This window comes from Cynocephalus volans, chromosome 1 (genome assembly GCF_027409185.1).
Source record: "Cynocephalus volans isolate mCynVol1 chromosome 1, mCynVol1.pri, whole genome shotgun sequence".
In the NCBI taxonomy this organism is placed as follows: domain Eukaryota; kingdom Metazoa; phylum Chordata; class Mammalia; order Dermoptera; family Cynocephalidae; genus Cynocephalus; species Cynocephalus volans.
In genome coordinates this window covers 122,037,075-122,064,833 of record NC_084460.1, presented here as the reverse complement: position 1 = coordinate 122,064,833, position 27,759 = coordinate 122,037,075, and the positions used below count along the sequence as shown (strand labels likewise).

Here is a 27,759-nt window from a genome sequence, read left to right as displayed (position 1 = left end):
TATATATATATATATACAGATGACCAATAAGCATATACAATTATACTCAGCCTCATTATTAATCAGGGAAATGCAAATTACAACCACAGTGACATATCATTAACCATCCTCTAGATTTGCTAAAATTAAACATTTTGACAACAACAATTGTTGATGAGGGTGTAGTGCAGCAGAAACTCTGTAGACTGCTGGTGGTTAATTGGCGTGTTCACTTTGGAAAGCAGTTTGGCATTATCTAGTAAAGCTGAAGATACACATATCCTGTGATTGTTATTCTACTGCCAGGTAGATGCCTTTAAAGAAACCCCTAGGATACAAACAGCAGGATATTCAAAGCAGCATTGTTCATCATAGCTGGACACTGGCGTCTGTCTACAGTAGAATAAATAAATAAATTGTGCTATATCCCTACAATGGGCTACTTGACAGCAATGCAAATAACAAGCTGCAGCTCTACTCAGCAACATGATGACTCTCATAAACGCAATAGTGAGTGAAAGGAGCAAGGCACAAAAGAAAATACACAATGTTATTGTTCATCTAAAGTTCAAAATCAGGCTAAACCAAGTTATATTGTTTAGGAATACATATGCAGATGGTAAAACTATATGGAAAAGCAAAGAATTATTATCAGATACGTCAGGATATGGAAGTTTATGACCAAGAGGAGACAAATATCAGGGAACAGGGGAGGGGAGGAGGATAGGTTCTAGGAGTAATGGAAATGTTTTCTTTCCTGATGTGGGTATTTGTTATATAGGTTTTCCCTTTGTGATGATTCATTAAGATGTATATTTATGTTTCAGGCACTTTATGCATGTTGACATATTTCATGACAAAATTGTTTATAAAAAAAGGAGTGATAGGGCCAGCCCCGTGGCGCACTTGGGAGAGTGCAGTGCTTGGGAGTGCAGTAGCGCTCCCGCCGCGGGTTCGGATCCTATATAGGAATGGCTGGTGCACTCACGGGCTGAGCGTGGTGCGGGCGACACCAAGCCAAGGGTTGCGATCCCCTTACCGGTGACAAAAAAGACAACAACAACAACAACAAAAAAAAAGGAGTGATAAGCACAAGGCGAGGCAAGGGTATGACATCCACGAAAAACGCACAGGTAGCTTCACCTTCTTGGTGAAGTTCTTGAGTTAAGTGTGGGTCCACAGGTGTTCATTTCATTTTCATGCTCATAACTTAACATATACTTTATATCTTAGATATACCTTATAGGTTAAATATACATAGGTGTTATATAACAAATTGAAAGTAAAGAGGAATCGTGCTAATAGGAAATAGGATGGTCTGCAACATGATTATCTAGGGAGCTATTGTATAGTTAATCTGGGTGTAGTACAGATGTTATGGGCCAGAGCCACTGGCACCTCTTTTTATAGGATGCCCTGTTGAGAGACAGGGGCTGTATCTTGTACCATAGGATCCTCATTCCCCTGACTACAGACATTGATGGTAAGACTATAAGGAAAAGCCATGAAACGTTTACTGCAAAAGTCAAGGTAGTGGATACTTCTGGACTAGAGGTGAAGTAGTCCTCCTTCTCTTTTTTTCTCCATAGAAAGGGCAACTTCCACATAAAAGATTTATGTATTAATCAGATTTCCAGTCTCCTAACAATGGAGACTAACTCTGGTTAGTTAGAGAGGAAAGGAATTTATTGAAAAGGCATTGGATAGCTCAAAAAATTGATGGAAAAGCTGAAGAATGAGGTTTGGAACATGGACAGGACCATGGGAAATTAGGCAGCCAAAAATAGAGACCAAATCAGTACGCCGGAAGAATCTGGTTAGTATCCAACAGTGTCTTTCATTGGTACAGCCACTACTGGACACTGGATACTGCACTTATTGCTTCGTCTACCACCCCTGGAAATTTCTAAATTGCCATTTGCTTTTCTGTGTTACTCCAGTGTCAAGGTCTTAGGTAGAAGCATCTGATTGGAAGTTCCCATTCCCAAATTCTAGAAACAACGGAGCAGAAAAAGGGGCTATTTGCCCACACTTGAGTTTCTTCATTGGAATTCTCTCCAAATAGGAAGTGTGTTTAGATAATGGGAGGCCAAATATGAAAAACACCTGTCACAGGGAATATCAGAAATAAACATGTCTGTCCTCTGCCTATCCACATAGAAGAGAAAAGAGTAATATGATTAGTTAATATCTGTGAAATTCACTGGGCCATGCTTTTACTTGGGGACAGGAGATTGTGCACAGAGTCGCTGAATTGAAAGGCAGCCAGGCTGTCTCTTCCTTCGCCTTGCAGTGCAACATTGTTTCTGTTTTCTAGTTTCTCTGCCTGTGATTGGGCATGGGGAGGGAGGTGGAATTCTGATTCCACCAGACAGCTGCACTACAGGCCAAACAGCTGTCTATAATTCAGGAGGGTGCAGAATGACCCCACTGATGTCTCCCACCTGACCATCATCAGAGAGCCCTACAAGGGTATGTTTTTGGGTGCCTGACCAACAATGAAGACAGCAAACATTTGGGTTCCCATTTGGCTGATGAGCTAGTTTCTCTATCTGAAATGATGTTTCTGCTGTTGACGGGACTGGCGCCATTTTAAGAAAACCCCTCCATTTTGTAAAAACTCAGGCGGGAAAATGTGGGAGGGGCTGGGAGGGGCCATGCTAACCACAAAATTAGCTTATGTACTGTTGGCTTGCTTGCATTGGCTAATAACTCCTAGCACAGTGATCGGGCGACCAATTGGCGCGACCGAGTTGCCGCGCTTGCAGCTGTAAAAACCGAAAGTAAAAATGGCTCAGTGCTGCACTCTGAATTGGCTACTACAGTCCCGGCTGCTGGCAATAAAGTTTTATTTTTTCCATATCAGTCTCCGAGGGTGATTTCTCCCAACACCTATAACATTTGGGGGGCTCGTCCGGGATCACCATTACCCCTTGGGGACCAATCCCACAGTGCTGGGATTTTTCCCCACACTATGAAGTCTCTAGGGGGAAGCTCCTGAGAAGACATTCCTCAGCCCCGGAGGCACAAGATCTTCTGCTGGCCAGCTTAGGATTTTCCAGCGCCTCTAGATTTGGGTGAGTCAACTCTTTTGGTGTGGATCAGGCCAGACTGGACGCGGTCGCAACGCCTCTTCTCTGGACCCCCAAGGCATTGCTGTGGTCCACTTGGTGGCCTCCCTTGGTGGCCAAACTTGTGTATTGTCTTTGTGTTTGTCTTTATATTAACCTCGTGAGTTTATGTTGTTGTGAGTCTTGTTTTGCATTTTGGTATCAGAGCTCTGATTTAGGGACTTTGTGGAAGGCTGGATGCAGCACTACTTCCCAAGTCCAGGAGCACAAGACATCGTCGGGTCCTTTGGTTTGGAATTGTTTGGAAATTTGTTGTGGCCACTTGTCTTTGTCTTTTGTGTGTTTCTGGGTGTGCATATACGTTTTGTAGCTTTGTATGTCTTTAACTGTGGTCATATGTAATGTAATAGTGAGGCATGATAAGTATCTGCCATCCTGTGTCTCTGACCTTTATTGTGCTAGTTATCCATTTCTATGACACTGGAATTTGAGAGCCTAATTTAATTACTGGCAAAAATTGGAAAGCTTTGGGCACCAGAGAGGACTCCAGCTGCAAGAGGCAAGTGGCCATTGGGACTCTTTTGCTCCCAAGTCTCTGCTGCTGGTAGATCTCTCCTGGAGCCTCTGGCAAAATCAAGTGATTGGTGAGTCAGAGCTATGAAGAGCCTAAGAGTTTTACTCACAAGTATGTCAATGAAAAGTCAGCTTGCCGTAGACACACATAGAATATACTGAAAAAATGAGGCCTCCGATTCAGAAACAAGACCTGTTTAGCATTCATGACAAAAGCAGCAGCCAGAGCATCATCTTATGTGGGTTCCTATGCCCTACCCACACATCCTGATGGTCAGATGGTACCTGCACATGTGGTGGGTACATTACAGAAGAAGAACCCCCAAATTAGGAAACTCTGATCTTACAACTGCTGGCAACCTGCCCATCCTCCTCCCCCCACAGAGAGAGAAACCTCTTCTTATTCTGGAATGTAAGCAAGTCTTCTCCAGGAGGGGAAGGACAGTTCTTTCTCTTTACTCTCCTGGACATCTCAAGGGAGGGAAACATGTTTAAGCTTTATTATCCTGGAATGTCTCTTTATACAAACAGTTTTTAATCGTAAATACTTTAGATCAGAGGACCCAAACCATGTAGAGAAGTAAGATGTTCAGGGTAAGTCATCTCCCAACAGTGATGCTACATGCAGGGTAAAGAGTGTTCAGAAACTATTCTATCACATTTTCTCTAAGTTTGAAAACATTTTAATTAAAAAGTCAGGGCAAATAATATTGCAGAGGTATATGTGACATGGAAATTGTTTAGAACATTTTAAGTAAAAAAGTGGATTATACATGGCATGTAGTTAGATCCCATTTTTATAACAATTAGGTGTAGGTATACTTCCATGGAGAAAAATATCTAGAAGGGAATATACCAAATATCAATAGTGCTTATATTTGGGTGGGTAAGTACGTCAGTTGTTTTACAATGTTCTTTTTGTTTCTATGCATTTTGCTTTTTCTCCAATGAATGTAGTGATTTTTGTGATTAAAATTTTTTCTGTAACTATCAAAAACTATTGTATAATCCCTCTTTGTCTTTCTGTCTTTAATGAAGGTGGATATCAGTGTTGTGGGTTTTTTGTTTTTTGGGGGTTTATTTTTATTAAATTTCAAACACTTATTTATACATATTTGTGGGTTACAGCGTGTTGTTTTAATACATGCATATACTGCACAATAATTCACTTAGGGTACATAGCACAGTTTTGTACCATGTTTTTTGTTTTGTTTTGCTAGTTTAGGTAAATCTTGGAAGTACTTAAACTACCCTACAAAAGGTGGAGGTAAGATGGTGAGAGAAAAAAATGATATTAAAGGACAGCATGGGAGAAAAGTAAAGAGAAGAGGAGAAACTTAGAAGAGACAGGTCTGGGGAGGATTTTCAAGCGAAATCCTGATTGATGTAAATTCCCTTATCTATCTCCCTTACACAGTCAGTAAGTTCTGTGATGTTTTTGCATGAGTAGAATTTTTGGTGGGAAGCTCAAAGAGAAGGAATAGGAGACAAGAGTAACATGGGTAACAGTTGGGTGCTGCCTGGGATCTTCGAACTGATGTCTTCCCGCCCAGCTGTATTTAGGATTAAATCATCACCTAGAATAGTGGTTCTCAAACTCTTAAACATTATTGAGGATCCTAAAGAGCTTTTATTTATGTGGCTTATAACTATTTGATATTTGTCATATTAGAAACTAGAACGAAGAAAATTTTAAGTCATGAGAAAAACATAAGTCCTGGGAATGATGACATCGCACATCAGGTAGCCTCTGGAAAACTCCCCTCTACCTTTGTGGGTGAAAGAGGGTGAAAAGGGCAAATAACAAGTTAGTATTATTATTAAAATAACATTGACTTCATGTTCCCCCAAATGGTCTTGCAGAGCCCCCAAAGTCCCAAACCACTGACCTAGAAAACTAAAAAATACTGCTCTGTTTTCTCTAGTATCCTGTTTGCACATTGAACCTTTTTGATCCTCTTATCTTTTCTCTCCTATTATTCATTGTCTTGTTCTTCTTTCTGAGAGATTTCTATAATTTCATCCAACCTACTTCTTAGACTACTTCTTTAATTTTTTTTTTTTTTTTTTTTGTCTCTTCTGTGACCGGCACTCAGCCAGTGAGTGCACCGGCCAGTCCCATATAGGATCCGAACCCACGGCAGGAGCGTCGCCGCGCCCCCAGCGCCGCACTCTCCCGAGTGCACCACGGGCTCGGCCCCTTTAATTTTTAATTTTCGTAAATAACATCTTGTTTTTGTTTCTTGGTGTAACATTTTCTTGTATCTCTTTGAGAATGTTAATTATTGTTTTCTTCTCCTCTCTACATGGTCTTTATTTCTTCCAGGTTGTTTTTAATGTTTGTTGTCTTCTTTGTCTTTTGTGTTAGAGACTTTCCTCAAATATCTGATAGTATTTGGCTGTTGCCTACGTATTTAAGAGTGAGGCACTAAAAACTGAACCTGTGTCTAGGGGGGCTTGTTGACTGTGGGCCTTGCTGTAGAATGCTTGGGGTCATTAAAATGACCTTAGTGCCATCAGACAAATTCATTATATGCAGAATTCAATTGGATATCATTTTAATGTCTACAGGGGTGAGGCCCTACCAGAATGAAGTTATGAAAACATTTTGGGATTCTACCAAGTCCAAAAAGATTTCAGTAGACTTACATAAGAATCTAAGGATATATGGGCTGGCAGGTTAGTTTGGTTGGTTAGAGCACAGTGCTACAACACCAAGGTCAAGGGTTAGAATCACCTTACTAGCCAGCTGCTAAAAAAAAAAACCAAAGAAAAAGAATCTTAAGAATCCAATGGAATGGCCATCTTCAAAAGGTAGATGGGAAACATTAGATACCTAAAAAGAACTAAAGAAATGTAAAACTAATAAAGTGATGAAGGAAGTTAACTACAATCTTATTTGGGCTTGCAGACTTCTAAGAATAAGGGAACATTTAAGACTTAAGCCCAAGGACTGGATTTTAGAGTCTATCATAGTGACTGCCAAAAGGAACTTAATGTGGCAATTGGAGTCACAAGAAATATTACCGGGGTGTCATAGCTACAGGTGTCAGGCCAAGCTTAAGTCTCTGGTTAAAGAGCAAACTCAGCCAGCTGAGAAGGTAATATTCCTTCAGGTGAATATATTTCTTTCTTTTTTAAAAAAAAAAAGATGACTGCTAAGGGGATCTTAACCCTTGACTTGGTGTTGTCAGCACCACGCTCTCCCAAGTGAGCTAACCGGCCATCCCTATATAGGGATCTGAACCCGTGGCCTTGGTGTTATCAACACCACATTCTCCCAAGTGAGCCACGGGCCAGCCCTATATTTCCTTAACTTTATAAAATTTAGAATTTAGTAAAGTAATGAAGTAAATCAAACCTATGGTATTAAATTTTAATAAAATTATTTTTTTAATTAAATTTTAAAATTTTTACTTTTTTATTTTTTTCTTCCCATTTCACAGGTACAAAAAAATTTTAGTAAATGTTCTTATTTTAGGAATTTCTAATGTTTAAGAGATTTAGGCATATTAGAAACAGATTAGCCTGTGATTCCAATTTAAAATATAAATAGTGTAATTGATTTAGATTTGGGATCCAGAGTTTAACTCTTACTAAGTTTATAATAGTATTGTACCATTTAGGATAAATTAAGTTCCACTCTATAAATTTAATTTATGAGACAGTTTATTTCAGAAGGTATTTGCTAGGAGCTTTTCTTTTTTGTTGTTGTTTGTTTTTGGTGGCTGTCCAGTAAGAGGATCAAGGTTCACCTTGATCTTGGTTGGGGACTTTTCTTGGGAAGTTTTGTTATAAGACAATTGAAGAATTTAAAATGAAAATTAAATGTGTTCATTACATTTATAAATGCGGTTTTAAAATGTTTATGGAGGGCCGAGCCCGTGGCTGCACTCGGGAGAGTGCAGCGCTGGGAGCGCAGCGACGATCCCACCACGGGTTCGGATCCTATATAGGAATGGCCGGTGCACTCTCACTGGCTGAGTACCGGTCACGAAAAAGACAAAATAAATAAATAAATAAAATAAAATGTTTAATGGAATTAATTAGGTGCTAAAAGCCCCCTTTAAAGTAAGTATTAAATTTTGGTAAATTTATAAATCTACCAAATCAGATCTGGAAATTGAATTTAAATGTTTAAGGAAGAACTATGTTTTAAAATTTGCAATAGGTAAAATATTAATCCAAAAGAGCATAATGGTCTCTGAATAATTTAATAGAATTTTTTATGCACAAAAATCCCTTCAAATGCATAAAATAACCACATTGACAATATGATGAGAATCAAACTGTTTTATTGAGAAATTCCATCCGGCCAGTTAACTCAGTTGGTTAGAGCGTGGTGTTGGTAACACCAAGGTCCAGGGTTCAATCCCTTACTAGCCAGCCACCAAAAAAAGAAAGAAAGAAAGAAAGAAAAATTCCCATATGACACGTATGTGGGTCATTTCTCTGGACTGCCCAGTTTTCCAAGAAAAATCCTCCAATCTTTTGCCCATGCAGGAATAACCTGAAACAGGGCTGGCTTCTTGGGCGTGCAACCTAGGCAGCTGCACAGGGCCCCAAATTTACAAGGAGCTCACACTCGGTTTAATGCTCTGCTGTCGCTGTCTTGAAATTTTTAATACTTTTTTTTAACAAGGGGTCCCACATTTTCCATTTTGCACTGGGTCTTGCAAATTCTGTAGCCAGTCCTGCCTGGTAGTCATAGTTCTGGCAGCCAAGCAGTGGGAGAGGGCTGGCGTCTCAAGGTTTGGTATGCAGCCTTTCCCCCCATGCCTGCATTTTCTGAGTTGCCTCCCTCCCCCCCTCAGTTGTGCCTGTTGGCCAACTTTAAAAGACCCCCTTTTATGCCAAGGTTGGAGGAGGGACTGTTAGCTGGCCATATAGGCTAGAGCAGAAGTTGGAGGTGGGGAGAATGTCTAGCTCCCCTACTTTTGCTAATTCTTTGGTAGGAATCACCTTGCTTTTTGAAGTTTTCTCACCTGCAGACTTTTGCAGAGTGGAAAAAGTTGAAATTTAAAATTAATTACGAATTAGTCTATCCCAAAATTTTGTCAACTACTCAAGACTGTTGTATCTCTTCTCTCATTGTGTGCCCTGTGGGTTATGCCTTTTGTTCCTTTACTTTCATATTAGTAAGGTTTGGGGAGAGGCAGGAGGTAACGCAGGTGGCCGATCTGCCATGTATGACCAGTAGTCTCAATTTAGCTCCCATAGAAACAACTGTTCTTCTCTTTAGCACTCAATTTTTGTTGCTTTATGTAATACTAATTATGTAATTACGATGACAAATACAACTGACATAAATAAGTTTAGGAACAAAGCTGTTGACTTTCAGTAAGTATGCGACCCAGTTGGAACACGTATGTGGGCATCAGTTAATCTATTTCAGAGGGAATGAAAAGTGTGGTGAAGTCAGGCAAATTGGATTAAATGGAGATGAGCTGACTATCTACTTTAAATAAATGAATGTAAGATATTCATTCAGAGGGTAAATTTTTGAAAGTCTAAATGATATGGTTTCTTGGACAACCAATTTAACTTTAAAGAAGGGAAGCAAATCTGTCTTTAAAATGCCTTAAGCAAGGAAATGCCTTTCTAGGATTGGCTCTTTTCTGCACTTTGATGAGGATTCTATTGACATGTTCAGACTCACCTCCTGCATTCTGGACCCTTGTCTGTCCTAACTCCTAGTAATCCCTTCCTCCGTCTTGATCTCCTAGTTGAACATTTGACCTGCTTTGACCTTAAAGACCTTGGTTTGCATCTGTGAGTTGCTGTCTTACAGTCCCGTGAGGCTCCCTTTCGTAGGTACCTGGTTCCTCCGGTCTCTAACCGTTGGGGTTTCTTCAGGGCAAACCAACTTGTCCTCCTCCTCTGCAGGAAGTTAGTTTCAGCTTCTCTGCTCTAAGTTGGCTACCTACTCCTTGTTTTTCCATCTTCCAAAATTCTGATATTTTTAATCTATCTCCCATATTTGTCTTCATATTTGAAGGTATTATACTGTGAAATGTATATTTGGATTTCATCCATCTTCTGGCATAGAACTCCTAAAATCTTAAGAATCTCCAGAGTGATGAGTGGTTTTCTGTATGCTAATGAGTTGACTGATGGCTGGCAGCCCCCAGGTAGCTTCAGGATGGGAGCTGGTCACTGAAAAGACCAAGGCACAATTAGAGGGTTGGGACTTTCAGCCCCAACCCCAACCTCTGGGAAGGGGAGATGGGCTGAAGGTTAAATTGATCACAATGGCCAATGATGTAACCAGTCATGCCTGAGTAATGAAGCTTCCATAAAAACCCAGAGGACAGGGTTTGGAGAGCTTCTGGAAAGCTGAACACGTGGAGGTTCCTGAAAGGTGGCATGCCCAGGGACGGCATGGAAGCTCTGTGCCCCTTCCTGCATTCCTCACCTTGTGTATCTCTTTGCTGTATCCTTTGTGATATCCTTTATAATAAACCAGTAAGCATAAGAAAGTATTTCCCTGAGTTCTGTGAGCCACTCTAGCAAATTAATCAAACCCAGAGGAGGGCAGTGGTCTCAGGAACCCAGATTTTAGCCGGTGTTCAGAAGTTCTGGAGGCCTAGACTTGCGATGGTGTCTGAAGTGCGGGCAATCTTGGGGACTGAGCCCTCAGCTCTGGGCTCCAGGTAGATAGAATCAGAATTGAATTAGAGGACACTGAGCTGGTGTGTGCTCCAGAATTGCTTGCTTGCTTGCTGGTGGGAAAACCCCACACACATTTGGTCACAGTCTTCTGTGTTGATTGTAGCATGAGAAAATAGAAAAAACACTTTGGTTTTTTTTTTTTTTAATCATTTTTCCCCAGAAGGGTTTATAGCTTTTTTAAAAAAGTATTCCTTTACTATTAGTTTAAGGGAAGTTTCTAGGCATACAAAATTACTGTTTGTCTTCATTTCCTCCTTGGCCTTCCCTCTACTGTGGTGGCCTCCTATTTCCTAAACTCTCGATCTACTGGTTCACTGGAAAATAGGAACTTTAGTTTTGCGCTTTCTAGATAATTTGGAAAAGATGTCTACTCAGTCTTTTCTCAGAGCCCTGTTTGTGCCGTGGTTAATATGCAGTCAGAAATATGTCAATGTGAATCAGCTTTTCAACTTAGGAAACTTTTGGGGATTAAGATTAAGTGTGATTAGTTTAAAGCCAAGCTAACTCTGACAAGCTAACAAAACTGGTACTTTTAAAATGTGAAAAGAAGTGAAAAATTATATATGAATGTGAATAATGAATTAAGAACATTACCTCAGTATTGAGTCTATATTACCTAATACAATTGATGAAACTATAGATCATACTCTCTAGACCGATTTTACACAAGATTTTAATTTCATAATAATTTGAAAATTGATGTGCATAGTTAAGGTAAAATTTGGAGCTTCTCTTTTCCTCCTAGTCCATCAGGACAGTGCTAATAGAACTTCACAGAAAGTTCTAATCTGTGCTGTCCAATACAGTACCTATTACGTATGACTATTGAGCCCTTGTAATGTAGTTCATGCAACAGAGGAACTGAATTTTTATTCTAATTAATTTAAATGTAAATAGCCACTTGTGACTAGCGGCTACCGTTTTGGTCAGCACAGATCTAGAATATGGTGATGAACTTGTATCAGGACAGTCCAGGTTATGTCGTAGCCACAAAGAACCCTAAAATCTTGGTGGTTAAAAAGAACAAAGGTTTATTTCTTGTTTGTGTTGTGTGTCCATTTTGGGTCGGCTGGCGACCCAGATGAATACAGCAGACACCATCTCACATGTTGCCAGTCATCACGGACAGTCTTGCACCAGCATTTAAATGCTCTGGTGCAGAAGCGACACACATCACTTCTGCTCACAGCTCACTGACCAGGACTAGTGAGAGGACCCCACCTAACCAGGGAGCCAGGACTGAAGGCCTAACTGTGTGCTGGGGGCAGAGAGCCTCAGTAACGACTGCCACAGACATCAGCCCCCCCTTTCAAAATACAAAATGCACCACATAACGTCTCGGTCAGTGACGGACTGCACCTATGACAGTGGTCCCATAAGATTATAATACCATATTCTTACTGTACCTTTTGTTTAGATATGTTTAGATACACAAATACCATTGTGTTACACTTGCCTACAGCATTCAGTATAGTAACAAGCTGTACAGGTTTGTAGCCTAGGCTGTACCACCTAGGTTTGTGTAAGTACGTACTATGATGTTCATAGTGACAGAATCGCCAAATGATGCATTTCTCAGAATGTGTCCCCGTCATTAAGTGATGCATGACTGGACAGAGAAGGAGGTATTAAAGGATAAAGAAAGTAGTACTATTGTGTTTTCTTGACTAGTAGAGAATTTTCTTCAGAGTTCAATTATCCATTACCTCCTTGATACTCATTAGCACAGATTTATCAAAAGCAGGTGAGATGTGAAGCAAAAAGATTGAAACATTTTGATAAAGTCTTTATAGAAATGTAGAACTGACTACAGTATATCTTTTTAATTACACATAGAAATATTTTTTAATAAGATCTGCAATGTAAGGAACCATCAGTGGACTGTTTTTTATATGTTTGGGATGAAAATGAATGGAAGAAAAAGTATTTATTTTTTCTAGTGCAGAATATATATTGTATATTTTTCACTAGCAAGGAATAAAAAGTTTTTCTTTAAAAATAAAAGTTCCTCTAAGTAATATTTGTAGATTGTGGTTGCCTTAAAAAAATGACAAAATTTAAATATTATCTGGACAATGGATTCTTTCTTTCCAGATTACACTGTAGAACAGCATGTTTTGAATTCTTTCTAGAATATCTACAGTATTGTTTGACAACTCAAGACATGAAGGACTCACCATCTGATATCTGGTGACAGACTTCCTATGAAGCAGGTGCAAGTTTCCTGATAACAAATGCTTCAATATTGTAGGGTTCCCCCAGTTCCCCCCGATCTCTGTGTCATAACAACTGAATATCACAAAACGCCTCAATCCTTCTGTGAGCCAGCCAGCTGCAGGTTCCTCCCAGCAGACGTGAAACAAAACCAGGGCCTTGAACATTCCCAGGCCCTGATAAAGGTATCCAGCTTGTTGCTCATAATACTGAAAGAAACTGGTGCCAGTCCTGAGCCAAATTCCTTAAACTCTCATATGAACTCCTTACCCTGGCCCACTTGCTGTGGACATACGTAGGCAGAACATTTCTTTCTCTGCCTGTCCCTCTTGAGGATTCACTGCAGCACTCTGAGTGAGTTCCCCTAATGAATGCCTTGGACTCATCACCCTGGCATTTAGTACTTCTTTCTTTGGAATCCCAACCAGCCCCATCTCAGGACAGTTTGGGACACTTGTGAGAACTCCCTTGCCACTGCTTTTGGGGTATAACAGCCACAGGTTTTGTGGGATGAAACAAATAATATTGAGACATGGAAAAAGCACTTGGCTGCCAGTAATGAATTGCACCAAAGTCACCAGTTTAAACCAAGCCCTGGTAAAGAATATTGATTTTGTCACGTTAAAAATGTCATATATTTTAGCATTATGAGGACCTGATACTATATAAGATATCCTTTGAGAATGTAATAGTACCAAACGATCCTCAAGAGAAATTCTGAACTAATTGTGTAAATGAGGCTACCTGTATAAACAAGAAGTACCTAAGTCATTCTGTTCCTTAGTAAAACACAACCACATAAGCTAGTTCTTCACATGTACACAGCACAGTGTTTGTTTTTAGTTTCTGTGATGTATCTGTACACTCTACAACTGGTGGCATGAAAAGAAAGAGAAGTCTGCAAAGACTGAACCAATGGCATGCACTGTGGTATCCTTTATTTAAAAATTGTGAGCTAACTACAGTTGTAGTGTTCTCATTTACCATTATGACGGCATAATAAAATGAGAGAACATTAACACAATTTCAAGAAGATATTAACCTGTAAACACATACACCACACATGCACACACACACACCACACATGTACACAAAAATTATGGTCTAAACACAAAAGTGATGGGAAAAAAGCTTTGAATGCTCTAAATCAAATTAAAAACGTTTTATTATAATAAACTGTGGCAATACTGTGGCTATTATGAAAAATATTGTAACTGTTTAAAAAGCAAAAAGGAAAAATACTGGCAATTTGAAACTAGCAGCAAAAAGCAGATAAAAATAGAATGGAAGGTAACATAAGGCTACGTAATATCAAAATTCTAATGTTGATACTGTGTAGGATTGCACTGAAGTAATTTGAAATTGGTTCTTAAGGAACTATTAAAAAGTCCCTTGAAATGTTAAATTGCTGCACTTTACAAACAGTGGAGAAGAAAAAAAAGTATTTGGAATGTTACACGCACACAGAGAAAATGTATTCGGTATATCAGTTTATGGTCTTTGCTTATGACCTTCAAAAAGCTTTATAAAGAAAAAAATTTAAGTGCCAATGTAGTGAAAGAAAGTTAACAGTTCCTAAAGATGCAAGTCTGAGTGCATTTATCAGGTCTAAGAGTATATTTCAAGGCTGGGGCAAGGCATGATTGATGCACACTGAAGAAGAAAAATGTCGTGGAACCCACAAGGTAGGTTGAGTTCTTTGGAGAGTGTTGAGAATGAAGATGCATTAAACTCAGACTATCTTGAAGGAGATTCCAAAGTACGTGGAGTTCTACAGCTCTTCACCAGTTGAAATCTCTTTCGTAGTGGCTAATAAATAATTAAGACTAACGTTTCAGCCAACTGGTTTTCCCTACGTTCAAACACAAAAACCTTTCCCACACATGCAGAGCGGATATTCTATAACAGCACAAATATGAATCCTGGTTTAAGAAGAAAAGCACATTAGCAAAGATTTTTTTTTCCCCCATGGGTTCTTATCCAAATGTCTGAAGCTGCTAGACATATGCAAAGAGGGGATAAGTTTAGATTTCCTACTGATTTTGGAAGAAAGTAGATTTTATTTACCTAAAGAAACCAGAGTCATCCAGGAGTGGGGGACCTGTCTTCAGAATCTAAGAAGGATAATGTCCTTAGTGCTTAATTAAACTCATGACGAGTTCAGATCCAAAAAACTGGCAGGTAGAATGGGGGAGACAAACAGAAAGTTGAAGGGTCTGCAGCATACTTTGGAATAAAATGTGCCTCATAAGTCAGGATGGCTCAGCTGCTTTCAGGATGAAGTGCTGTGGTCCTGGAGAAGACCCAGTTCTCCGGAGCCGGGGGCGGGGGAGACAGGACTGCCTTCTCCGGGGACCCTCGGGGCTGAGCTCTGGCTGCAGGGCTCAGAGCCCTTGTTTTGGCCTTATTTTTCATGAGTGTGTTCAGTTGGGAATTTATGACTTTGTCCAGATAAATATTTATTTTGGTTACTTTCTCTGTAAAATCAATTGGTCAGGCAAGTTACTGATGATTTCCCTAAATGAAATCTAGCTGCACTAGTATCTTAAGGTGCCAGCTAATTCAAATTAATGCCCATCAATAATGCTGCTAGGTATCAACTGCTGTTCTGAAGAACCAACCCCTAAATGACCTAACCAGATAATCTATCACACTAGATGCTTTTACTATTTTGAGTTTTTTGAGCTTTAGAGAAATAGTCCTTTTAATATGACTTAGAAACTGCTTCTCTCTGGCTTTGTCTCACTCTTCCTCTTCTTCCTCTTCCCCGTCCCCTTCCCCTTCCTCCATGGTTTCCACAATGAGCTCTGCTGTACAGGTGGCTTCTCCAAGACTGTTGACAGCCTTGCAGGTGTACTTGGCATCGTCATCCCCGCAAACATCGCTGATAATTAAAGAGCAGTTCCCATCCTCATCGTAGTCTATCTGGAAGTGGCGGGACTCCCTGATTGACTGGTCATCTTTGAACCAGACGACCTCAGGGTCAGGGTATCCTGCGTCACAGGAAGAGAACACAAGTTGTAGAAACCGTTACTCAAAATTTCTTATCAGTTCATGCAAGCAGCTCCTAAGCTATCTCTATTGATTAAGGAGGTCAAGGAAAAAAAACTATGATGTTGGCTTTTAGCAGTTGTTTTGATATCTACATTAGAACATGGATATGTGCTGTAAATACTGTAATCTGAAAACCCCAAATACGGTATTTTAAAGTTGTCCCATTTCCCACCTATGCTGGACTTAAACACCACATCCCACCTTTGGGCAACTACCTAAAACACTGCCCCAAACCCAAATACACACCTAGAGCTAAGTGTCTTCTTGGATGAAAATAACACTTTTTATCTGGTGTAAAAGTTTACCTTAAATAAATTTAAATTAAAAATAAGAGGACAAATGGGCACAGGGATCCTCGAGGTCATGAAAATGTTCTAAAGTATTGTAGTGGTGGATACATGACTCTAACTTTACTAAAAATAACTGAATTGTACACTTGAAAATGGGTGAATTTTATGGTATATAAATTATAACTCAATAAAGCTGAGTTATATAAAACACAAGTTTGAGGAGCTGATAATATTACTAACAAAAAGAAAGCAATATCTGTCTTAGTCTGATCCAAAGCAGGTAACGTGTATACAGATAACTGGAAATGGACCTCATTGATTAGTCATGTGTCTGCAAAGCTCAACAGTAAAAAGATGTAAAATACGCATGGATACATTCACATATATACTTAGAGGTACGTGTATGCATATAGTTGTGTGTGTATATAGGTACATATATCTTTAAAAATATATAATACATTCCAAGTGACTTGCTCTTAAGTTTTAGAGAAGTATTTTTACAAAACAGAAACAAACAAAAAATTGTAGCCCCAACCAGAATAAAAATCATACTTAAGAACATAAGAATTCTAACATTTTTTTCAAGGAGAATTTTGTTTTTATCAAAATAGCATTCATATGCTTTAATTTCTCATTAGAATGCCAGTCAGAAGTTTCACAAATACCAAGAAAATAACCCCGAAAAGTAAGTACAAAGATGATACCCACTATGCTATAATAATTTTTAAAATATTAAAAAAGGAAAAAGGAAGGAAATTCAGAAGACAATGGTGATGGTGAAAATCAGGAGCAGGAGCACCAGAGCTTCAGCAAATCCCCAATCTGAGAACTTCTGTGATCAAAGGCAGCTCATCGACTTTTTTTTTAGTTGAATGGAAAAAGAAAGATTATGGTAGCCAAGCATTTACAAGGTATTTGGATAATATAAAGATGCAGGGAAAAAATTATTCTGTCATTCCTAACTTTGGGTTATTTTACTCAGCAGGCATTATATAGTCACATTGCAGGAGAATCACACAAAGTGGGAGGCATGGTTTGCTCTGACTACTGTACTGTGCTGTGTGGCCTTGGTAAAGTTGCGTAATAAATATCTGTGCTTTATTTGTTCAGACCAAAATGGGGGGATAACCCCCCAGGCTGGTTGGCACATGAAAGTCACAGACTCAAGCAAAGAGGCCTGTCTTATCTTGCCCCTTACCCTTCTAGAATATTGCAATCTGTGGAAAGACTTTTTATGTCATCAACTTTGCTCATTTCCCAGGTGCCATGCTAAGATCTCTCTAGGTTCCCTGAGTTCTAATCACTCAATATTTGATGGCTGCTTTATTTCTGGCAGGCAGAGAAGCAGCATGGGGAGCATGACAAAAACTGAACAGTTTGCCCCAGGTGCCTGGGTCCCAACGTCCTCAGTGTGAAGTCACATTGCATGCTTTCTGAATTCACCAATCCCTCGTTTCCCTTTACTCCATGGCATCTTTCAAAGGCTTAAGGTTCCCCCTTTGCACCTCTGTCACCTCACAGAATCCCCAGAGCCACTCTGTGTTAGATATCATCTTGCAGATGAGGGGCCTGAATCCAGTAGCGTTAAATCAAGATCACACAGCCTGCTGATGAGTAGCAGAGCCGGCAACTCCACAACCTATAACCTTTGTGCCAACTTTCCTTTGAGAGCCTCTTGTGGGCAACTCACATGCCTCTCAGCAGCTTGCAAAACTCATTTCATTAAGCATATTCCCCAGCCAGGTAGGTCCATGGTAAACCTTTTTTTTTTTTTTTTTCCTGGTGGCTGGCTTGTACAAGTATCCACACCCTTGACCTTGGAGTGATAAACCATTTTAAACTTATGGCTGTTGTAAGCAACAACTGGTGGCTGTTGTAAGTAGGTGAAATATCAAGTCAGTGAAGGGTACAACTTACCTTCAATCTTGCAGTCAAATCTAGCAGCACTTCCCTCCACAACTTCTAAATCACGAATGGTCTTAGAGAAATAGGGTTTTACATGGGGCTTTTCCTCAGCAACAGCCTCAAGGAAAGCTTGGGAGACATCTTCTAGAAGACAGGGGAGAGGATCAGGTCATTTTCCTCACACCTTGTTCTCTCCTCTCCCCTAGTTTAAAAAAAACCTGGCTTCTTAAAAATTAGTTGCTATAGTGGCGCAAACGATGCAGCTTGGAGAACTGAATCATGAGCATGCCTTTCTCCTAGGGACAGGGTGGCCTGCTGCCAAATGGTTTCTGGCAGAAGAGAGATCTGTGTCCAAACTGGGGAAATGTTCAGCCTCCTCCCTCTCTTATGCTGACACATTGAAAAAGGGAACCATCTGTAAAAAGGATTTTTGGCTGCATTTCATGCTGTTTCAGGATTCTGAGGCCAGAAGCTCACCAGCCTTCCTGATCTCGGTACCCCCTTTGTCCTCCTCCTGCAGCAGGTCCTTCACCTGCTCCCTAGAAGGGAGCAGCCAGGTCCTAGAGGCATCTTGAACTGCCAGTCGTTCTGTTCTCCACACTTACACTGCCTTCATGTTGTTCCACTGTGACCAGAATACGGGATTGGTCCAGGGATAAGCTGCAATTTGGAAGGGATCCTGTATGCTCTCCCTCCCCTTCAGGCTATTTCTGGGTCATTTGGGGAGTGGGAGAAGTGGCTCAGGAGGGGCCAGGGCCAAGCCCATGTATTGCAGACTCTGTCCCCAGCTGTGAGGAAGCTCCAGAGCAGCCAGTAACTGGCCTTGCCAATTATCCTGCCTTGGTGCACAAAAGGGATCTGGACTTCGCTTCTCACCTGTGGATACCAAAGCACCAGGCAGTGGGGAGTGGAGGGGTGTCTGTCCAAAGGAGGACCTCAAGAAGATACGGGCCAGGCCCTGTGTGCACATGAAGCAGGAAGAGGCTGAGGCCCTCACTGAGGAGATGATGGGCAGTGTCTCAAAGATGGTGGGCAAGTAACTAACCCTGCTGATCTCCAGGAGGGCCCTACCAACGTGGGTCTGCCCAGTTCAAATGACATGTTTCAGCAGCATGAACAATGTTAAAACAAAAATGCAAAAACAGCAGAAAATGGAAGGATATTAAAAAATGTTGCACAACTAAATGTGGTTTTTATTTTATTTTTGGCTATCAATATACAGGTATCACTAAGGGAAGCTTTTAATAAAGCCTTTGCTAATTCTTATACAAAATATAGAGAAAATAATAGCTGAGGTCAACTAGTTCTATTAGACAACAACCTTCCCTCTGAAAATAGTTAAGCCTAAGGTTAACAATTGAAAAATAATTACTAGACTTAGTAACTGTTGTCAGGGCAACCCAAAAGTACTTCTGAATTTATCCTTGTAAGGTGTACTAAAAAAACAAAACCAAACAAACACCTCAAAATGCCTCTCCATCCCCCAACCCTTTCTTTCTCACCAATTGGCTGGAGAAAATCCTCTTGAGCTGCTTACCTTCAGATTCTAGTTTTTCTGCATTGAGTGGGCTGGTTGGTGACCCTGTTGAGGATTTCCTGCCACTGAGCCCTGAGATCATTGCCATAGAGGACAGTCTTCCAATGGCTCTCACTGCATTGCCCGTTTTCTGGAAAAGAGACACTCAGGTTGGGCTCAGGCGGCGTCCCTGGTTCCAGCTGGGCAGTGCTAGGGGCTCCGGAGAGAAGAGCCCAGTCCAGGAGAAGTGGCTGTTCCCTGGAATGAGGGCCTCCCAAGTGCCGAGCTTCTGCTAGAGGAGCGAGTCCAACCTTGCTCTGCTCCGCACTATCAGCGTGGCAGAAGATGTTCAGAGAATGGAATGGGCCTGGAACTGATGTGCGCGTTAATGTGACTAAACAAGGTCAACATGAGACAAAAACCCTTTTCATACTGTGCTTCAACTCCCATAAAAGGGATAGTTTATATAAAGCAACTGCAGGCTGAGACAGCTCCAAAGACTTATTGCTGGCCGGGCCCAGTGGGGCTGTTTTTCATAAAACAATGCTAGTGATATAATTTTAATTGGACAAGAGAATTATTAACTACAGGTTCCACACATCCTAATGCTAAAAAAAAAAAAAAGAAAAGAAAAATGCATTCTATTCTATTGACTTTGGGCAAGTCACCTAACCTCTCTGGGCTTCAGTTTTCTTCTCTGTATAAGGAGGGGGTTGAATAAGATGGTCTCCAAGGTCCCTTTTAGTTCTGTTTATGATTCAGATACTTAAGAGATTTTGAGAAACACCATGGCTGGCCCTGGCACAAGTCTATGACCATGCAGTGAAGTTCTGGAGGGGTGTTCTTCCCTGGAGTACACTCAGGCATCAAAAAGAAGCACTGAAGAAGCAAAAAGCCCTTTGCTTTTCTGAGATGAGACACCTTGGGAGAGGACAGAATTTCTGCTGAAAAGGATCAGAACTTGAGATGAATTTCTTTGCATTGTGAAAATTCTACCAAGCGTAGGATCTAGGTCAAGAAACCCCCAATAAGGACAGTTGTGTCTGTTTCTCATCATTCAATAAAGTCTCTCACCCTTTTTCTAAGGTTAATGGGAATAACTAAGAAAACTAAGGCATAACCATGTCTTTCCAGTCCCGTACCCAAATCATCTTTTTAAGTCATCCAGATGCTGTGCATATAGAAAGAAGATATCATCACAGACTGGGTGCTCATCCCCTTCTGAGAGAGGAAGGAAATACCCTCTTCATAGGCAAATGGCTTGCACTCATTCATTGGGCCTCAAAATATGCCAGCAAAGCCATTTTCCTCCTGAATTATCTTTACACACTCAAGTATTCCATAAAACCTCACAATTTTGAACTATCTGGAAAACCAGTATGCTTCATTAAAAAGATTGATTGTGGGCTGGCTGGTTAGCTCTGTAGGTTAGAGTGCAACCTTATAACACCATAACACCAAGGTTAAGGGTTCAGATCCCCATATTGGCCAGCTGCCCAAAAAAAAAAAAAAAAAAGATTGTTTTGAAAGAACTTCAAGATGCTAAGGAGTCACACAGAAAATTACACGTGTGCATATGCATGTGTAGTTTAAGTAGAGACCAAATGCTACAGCCACGATCACTTTTCTGTTATGCCCCCTGCCCTCCTTTTTGCAGATTATTTTTGTGCATTCTGGACATTACTTTTCGCTCTGTCCTCTGGCCACTGCCCTCTCGCACACATCACTGCTTGGTCCAGGTTTGCTTCTGGCCCTCTGCTGCCATGGTGAAGCTGGGTCACTCTGAACAGAAGCCAGGATACCCAGGAGGAGATGAGGAGGAGGGGGAGATGGCAAGAGATGACAACCGACCAACTTAGTGTGCAGAAGCACTGTGGCCCTGCAGAGAGTGCCCCTGCAGACTGAGACCACTTGGCAACCTTTCTTACTCTTCTGGGAGAAGCTTTTACTAGTGGCAGCGTGGATCTGTTTGTTGTGCTAGCTGGTGTGGAGAGACCCTGCTCTTTCCGTGGGAGCTTACCTTGCCCTCAGGAACAGGTAAGAGGTGCTACCAGCCATGGCAACCCTCCCTACAGTCAGCCTCAGACCAGCCTACTTCCAAATCTGCCAGACACTCAGACTCCACCCTTCCCAGCTGTCTATTCCCTTCATCCAACACAGATTGGTTTGCCCTGGGCCAGCAGTCTCTAAACTCAGAGGGTTCATTCCCAACAAGAAATAGTTTAGTTCTCTAACCACTGGTTGCTGTGTGACCTTGTGCAAGTCAGTTCCCCTCTCTGAACCTCAGTGTTCCTGGACTAAAAGCTTCTAATCCCCACAGCTCTAGTCTTCTACGGAAAGACTATGACTCCTACACATGAATGGGTAGCAGGGAGCACCCCCTCGAGCCCATGGCCTCCCTAACTCCAGACGTCTGGATTGGGACTGATGAGGACATCTTCACTTATGTGGTACCAGGAGAGTTTATCTTTTCTCTTCTTGATTTTATTTTGTAACAAAATGACTAATATGAAGTTATCAGAATGAGGCAAACAAGAGTTATAATATTTCAGAGGAGGGAGCAAATACGTTAAACAGGCCTCACATAGGGGGAAGTTTTCTAGCAGATGGAGATATTCAGCATATAAAATATAAGAAGTAAAATAAATAAGTAAAATTAAAAAGTGTAAGAAGTACTTAATAAGGAAAAATTTAAAAATAATCTACATCAGAATTCAATCTTTGGAAGCTGGTTTGGGGGAAAAAAAATTGGCAAGGGAGTTACTTGCCAGAAAAGAAGTATATCTGTATGTTCTAGTCTTCCAGTTGCACGTCTTCGAGCTGGAAATTGGCTGCTGCTTTACTGACTAAGACCTTTGCAACATCAAATTTTTGGGACAACCAAACAGCAAAATATCAATTCTCTAATTTCCATCCTTGTTTTGAGAAACACTTTTTCTTGTTGGAGGGGAGAACTGCCAAGGCTGGATTCCCTTCTTCCTAGTGGGCAGTATCTGTACCAGCCTCCTTCTTGCAATGGAGACTCCTCATCCCTTGGAGAGCCAGTTAGGCTGACAAGCCTTCCGGAATAGCCCAGGAATGCAAAGTTTCCCAGAATTAGGTTCTTTTAGTGCTAAGACCAAGACAGTCCCTGGCAAGCCAAGGCAAGGTGGTTACCAGAGAACCAGCCAGCCTTCAAGGCCCCACATAAATCTAAAAGCCTCAAGACTATAGTTTCCTCTGAGAAGTGCATAATATCCAAATGAGATGGCCAATAATACTCTGAGCTGTACTGAGTCTAATGCTTTCTTGACTGGTGCCCTGTGGTCCATACTGCTGGTGTTTCTGTGGCTCCCAGAAAATGAAGAGGGGTGCCCGTGGGCCTCTAATTCCTAGTCCTTTGATCTTAGTTTGCATGCAGAAGCCCAGTTATCCTACTCAATTTACCCACCCCTACTGCTATTCCTCACCAACATGTCTTTGCAAAATTCTTCTAATATAAATTTAAAATATACTTCTTTCAGAACAAGTTCATCCTAAGATCAATAATACCATCAGTCATCTATACCTAGCCTAGCCTTGCTTATAGGGATTTGTTCCCATGTTACTTCCTCCTAGAGCCTTATGAAACTACACCAGAGCAATAACAAGGCACTGTCTCTTGCGCAGCTGTAGAGAGTTCTGGGCCGCCTGAGCCTGCCCTGCCCACTGTACTCCACTCCACTCTGCCCGCCCTACCACACGGAACCTGGCTGCTCCAACAGGGAACCCCTATTTCAGGGGTGTGAAGGTCCTGGTGACTGGAGTTGAAATGTGGAAAACACTTTCCTAAGGAAGCAATGTAGCACAAGACGACCAGATACAGCTGAGATTATGCTTCAGGAACATTACGTGTTGAATGGGATTTTCTGGACTACGTTTGTGCGCAATTTTGTGAAACCGGATCATTGATTTTGTGGAAAAATCATTTCCAAATGCTGCTACCATATTAAAATATGAAATTGATGTTCCCTCTTTGAATTCCACCCATTTTTCCCCCCACCCCCACTTCCAGAACCTTAAGGTTCTATGACAACCTTAGGCTAATAACACTGTAAAGAACAAGAAAAAAATTTAAATGATCAAAATATCAGCACAAATTATGGTCCCCTGACTGATCTGACTGGAAATTTTATTCACCACTTCTCCCATTTCCTCATCTCTGCGCCTATCTCCTGGGTGCAGGTGTCCTGCTGGCTTTGGTCCACCTGCAGATGTTCTGAGGTGATAAGGCAGCTCCTTAACTCACAGCCTCATCCGAGCAAAATCCAGTTAGACTCGCTGCTCTGACGACTGCCCCACAACCCGGGCCACCCTATCTTTCCAGAAATATTACTTTGAGATTTGCTGGCCACAGGACCATAAATAAAGCCAACCTTTGATTTTGTGAACCCCTTTTTGATTTTTTTTAAAAAGAATATTTGCTGCTCTGATTCCTAATGGAACCAGAAGGTAAGCGGCACAGGTGTTGCAACCCACTTTGTACTTGAGGGAGGCCAGGAGACCCACCCAAATCTTCACATGGGGGGCCTAACCAAGAATTGACTTCCACCATGGAGGAGCTCAGGCTGAGATGTGCTCGGGTGGTGGTCCCTTAAACCCCACACCCGTAGTCAGCCCTCGCTCACCTCTGCTCCCTCTCTTAACCTGTGTGAAGTTGTACTTTTATAGAGAACTATGGTTTAGTCACCCTGTGTGGCAAATTACCAGTGTCCCACTAGCCCCCAAAACAGTGATTTCCTTTTTCTCTGCCACACAGGCAAGGTTTCAATTTTCCCAGGTCCCTTGAGTCTCCGGGTGGACGACTCTGCTCCTGTCCAGCCAGTCCCCTCCTCTGTGCCTTTCCCTCTACCTGTGCTGTCGCCCCCTCTTTATGTTCTAGCTCATGCTCCACACCTAACTTCAAACTCCTGCCCCGGGAGCATTTCCTCCTAACCACGTCCAGCTCCGGCTGCACGGACCCCCTCCCCTGTCCACACTCACATATATGGTCATGGAGAGCTATACTGATAGTTTACAATTCCTGGCGTGTGTTATGTCCTTTTATGTCTATTTGCTTCAGTCCCCCATGACACTGTACATTCCCTGAGTATAGAAAACGTGTCCTCTCCAGTGGCCCAGGAATTTTATACTACTAATTGTAATAATGGAAATAATAAGATAGATGATGGTGGTGATAAGTACTTTATGGTTTTGGATGATAATTTTATCTATCTTATTATCAGAGGCAGTTTTGGGTTATTGTTAAGACCGTGTGTTTTGGAGCCAGGTTCTGAGTCTGATTACTGTTTTTTCCACTCATTAGCTGTGTGATCCTGGGTAACTTTCCTAACCTTTTCTCTGCTTCCGTTTGTCTGTAAGGTGGGCATAATAATAGCCCCTGCCTCCTAGGATTAAAAGACTTAATGCGTAGAAAATGCTCCGAATGGTCTCTGACACACAGGCAGCCCTCAACCACATTTGGCCCTTGGTATCTTTTGAACACTATGTGCCAGGCATTGTACTAAAGGCCGTATGAAGATTATCTCATTTATTTCTCATGGTAATGCTGTTAAGTTGGTGCCGCTATTATCTCCACTTTACAGATGAGAAAACGAACCCACGGCAAGTTTAAGTCACTTGCCTAAGGACACACAGCTATTAACATACAACCTCCCTAGAGGGTGGGGACTGTCTCCCCCTTTAGATCATGTGCCCTCCTGCTTCAAGGTAGAGAAACTAAGACCATCACGCTGCCTTTGAGGAGGTCACACCCTCCAGGGTTGCCAAATAGACCTCAAGGTGATGTTGCTCGGCCCTAGCCATGAAGACCTGAAATGGCACTGGCTCCACCGGAGGAAGGGCCAGGCTGGGGCAAAGCTGGGCAGGGTCAGAGAGACGGCTGTAGTTAAGAGACGGTTTCCCCAGAGCAAAGGACTCTGCTCAGGACCTAGCACAGCACTGTATCTTAATCGGCTGCCTAAATTGGCCCCAGACTACTTCAGAAACAAACTTAAACTTTCTTGGACGGAGCCCAAGGCAAGCTGGGAGTGAGAGTGGCCTGAATAATGCAAATATGAGGGGCGACACCCAGTCCAAAGCGAGGCCCAGTTACCTGCCATTTCCTTCTTGCCATGTACTTTTTCATGCGGTCCTTAGAGAGCTTCTTGGCCTCCATGTTCTTGGTGTCTTTCATTAGCCATGGATGCTGAAGGCACTGGGTGCAGTCCAGCCGGTTTCTGAGGGGGGGCAGAGGTCAGAGGATTTCTGAGCAGGAGGGGACCTCAGAGACCACTGGTCCAATCAGAAATGGGAGGTCACCTGTCCCTGGTCACACAGGGCAGAGCCCAGAGCCCCCACTCCCAGTCCATCCACCACGGTCAGGGTCACTGTGCTCTTCACCATTTTCCTCTCTTGGTCTGGGTTACATAGATTAGACCCAGCGTAGGTCAGCATTAAGAAGGCCTAGCCACCAAGAAAGCAACTGGAGCCACATGACCTGCTCTTGGGGTCTAGGAAGGGTAAGTGCTGCAGGGCAGACATGTCTGGGAATGGTTGGCACTGTATTCCAGGGTGGGTTCTTTCTGCTGGTCACATGGGGACTGGGGGCCTCGGAGGCCTAATCTATTTACCTCCATCTGGAGGAGGGGAGAGTGAAACACTAGGAGAAAACCTCTGAGAGTCACTAAACTCACAGGTCTTAGGATGTGGCCAAGTATCAGATTTTTCCTGTTACACCTCAAAGAGGTATGTCCTACATATAACCTTTGAATTATAAGAACCTTAGAACTACACTGAGACTCATTTAATCTTCCTGAAAGCTTTGGGAATCCAGAAATATTTCAAGGCCATCACCTTAATTGTAACAGGACTAATAAAGCCCAAAGAACCAAATGCTAACATGCATAGAAAAATGACTGGAAAGAAGTATAGCAAAATGTAGTGATCTTTAGATAAAAGGATGATGGATGATTTAAGTTTTCTTATATTCTTCAAGTTTCCCCACAATTTACATGTATTACTTTTATAATAGAAAAATATTTTTAAAAGTGTTAATAGATGGAGATTTCTGATGGAAGAGATGCTGGGTATAAGAGTTTTGGGGAATCTAGTGTCTTATCTATTTGGATAAGATGAGTTCTTTGGTGAGCTCATTTTATGAGCACAGAGGGGCCCACCACAGCTTGTTACTGAATTAATTCAAGATCAGATAAGAAAATAAGGTGTATACACAATACTTGTACAATGTATGGCTGACAAAGCCATCCTTGGACCAGAGTTCTTAGGAGAGAGGTTTCCATCTCCTGAGGCACCTTGGGTGTGGGGATCCCTCACACTGGAAGGGAACCCAGATCCCCCACAACATCCAAATTCTCCTTGGGTCACGCTACTTCTGATACAAAGACCGTGACAGCAAAAGGCTAAAAGACCTCACTGTGAAGGAGTATGGAATGTAGCCTCTTCTGGCGGAGTTTGGCCCTGAGATGGCTAAAGAGGACTGAGAGATGGGTGGGTAACAGGAAAACCAGTCAGAGCATCTGAGAGACTCTCCAACATTGTTTCTTCAGCAACTGTGCTCTCCTGTCCCCAACAGCATTTTCCCCAAAGGGATGCAAGCTGCAGCCTCAGGGGGATCTGTGGGCCAGGCAGACAGCCAGACCCAAGGCTCCTGTCACCTGGCTAACAAAGAGGCTCCCGCCCTTCTCAGCCTCCAGCACCCCACCTATTACCTATTTCAACACGACTCTTCTCAGGCATGGCTGCAACTGCTCCCTAGTGCCAAATGTGACCAAGTTCCTCAGGGCTCTAGAGCCAGGCCCTGCCTCATCTGACCACCTATTTACGGGTACTGCGGTGCCCGACAGGCCAGCTACCACCTGACACCCCCACTGCTCCCTCCCCTGGGCAGCTCTCCCTACACATGCATGGCTCTTCTCGCCTTCTTGCTCCAATTTAGCTGATTCCTCCCCCAACAGGACAGTCCTCACCCACAAATTCTGCCTTGGCACACCCATGGCCCCCCTCCCATCTCCCCTCCTCCACTCTAGTCTCCTCTGCCACTCCAACCTCACATTCCCGCTGAAGTCCTGCAGGAGGGCGTGTGCCCTCTCCTCACAGCGCAGGCCTGCACACGCCCTCCCGCTGCTCTGCTGTCATGCATGCTCATCCACCCACCACATGGGCAGCTGCAGGCAGCCCCTTAAGGCAGATGTGGGGAACCTCACAGTCTGCACTGTCTGAGGGGTTTGGGGAAGGGGAGCGAGGACAGAGATGAAGCAGGGAGAAGGCTAAGCCCAGTGGTCTGGGATCACAGCTTCGCTTTAGCCAGTGTTAGAAGGTACCTGGCCATACTCAGGCAGGCGGTTCTTAAGCAATTTAGAGATGGAAAAACACCAAGTCAGAATAATCTGGGGATATGAACAGGACCCACAGATAGGTTCTAAGGATGCCTCTGTCACCTTCTCTTGCTTTTAGAGAGGATACTTGC

The 27,759-nt window shown here is 42.2% G+C and overlaps 1 protein-coding gene across 8 annotated transcripts in view; it reads right to left on the bottom strand.

The window, feature by feature from the left end:
• Positions 1-13,800: 13,800 nt before the first annotated feature.
• Positions 13,801-27,759, bottom strand: part of MYLK (myosin light chain kinase) — a 179,610-nt gene continuing 165,651 nt past the window's right edge. For all 8 annotated transcript variants that reach the window (XM_063075060.1, XM_063075031.1, XM_063075041.1 and 5 more), the window contains 4 exons: positions 25,387-25,510; positions 19,296-19,425; positions 17,771-17,902; positions 13,801-15,502 (listed from right to left, as the gene is read on the bottom strand). In XM_063075060.1, the coding sequence (XP_062931130.1) occupies positions 15,252-15,502; positions 17,771-17,902; positions 19,296-19,425; positions 25,387-25,510 (637 nt within the window). In that variant the 3' untranslated portion in view covers positions 13,801-15,251. The remainder of the gene's footprint in view (positions 15,503-17,770; positions 17,903-19,295; positions 19,426-25,386; positions 25,511-27,759) is intronic.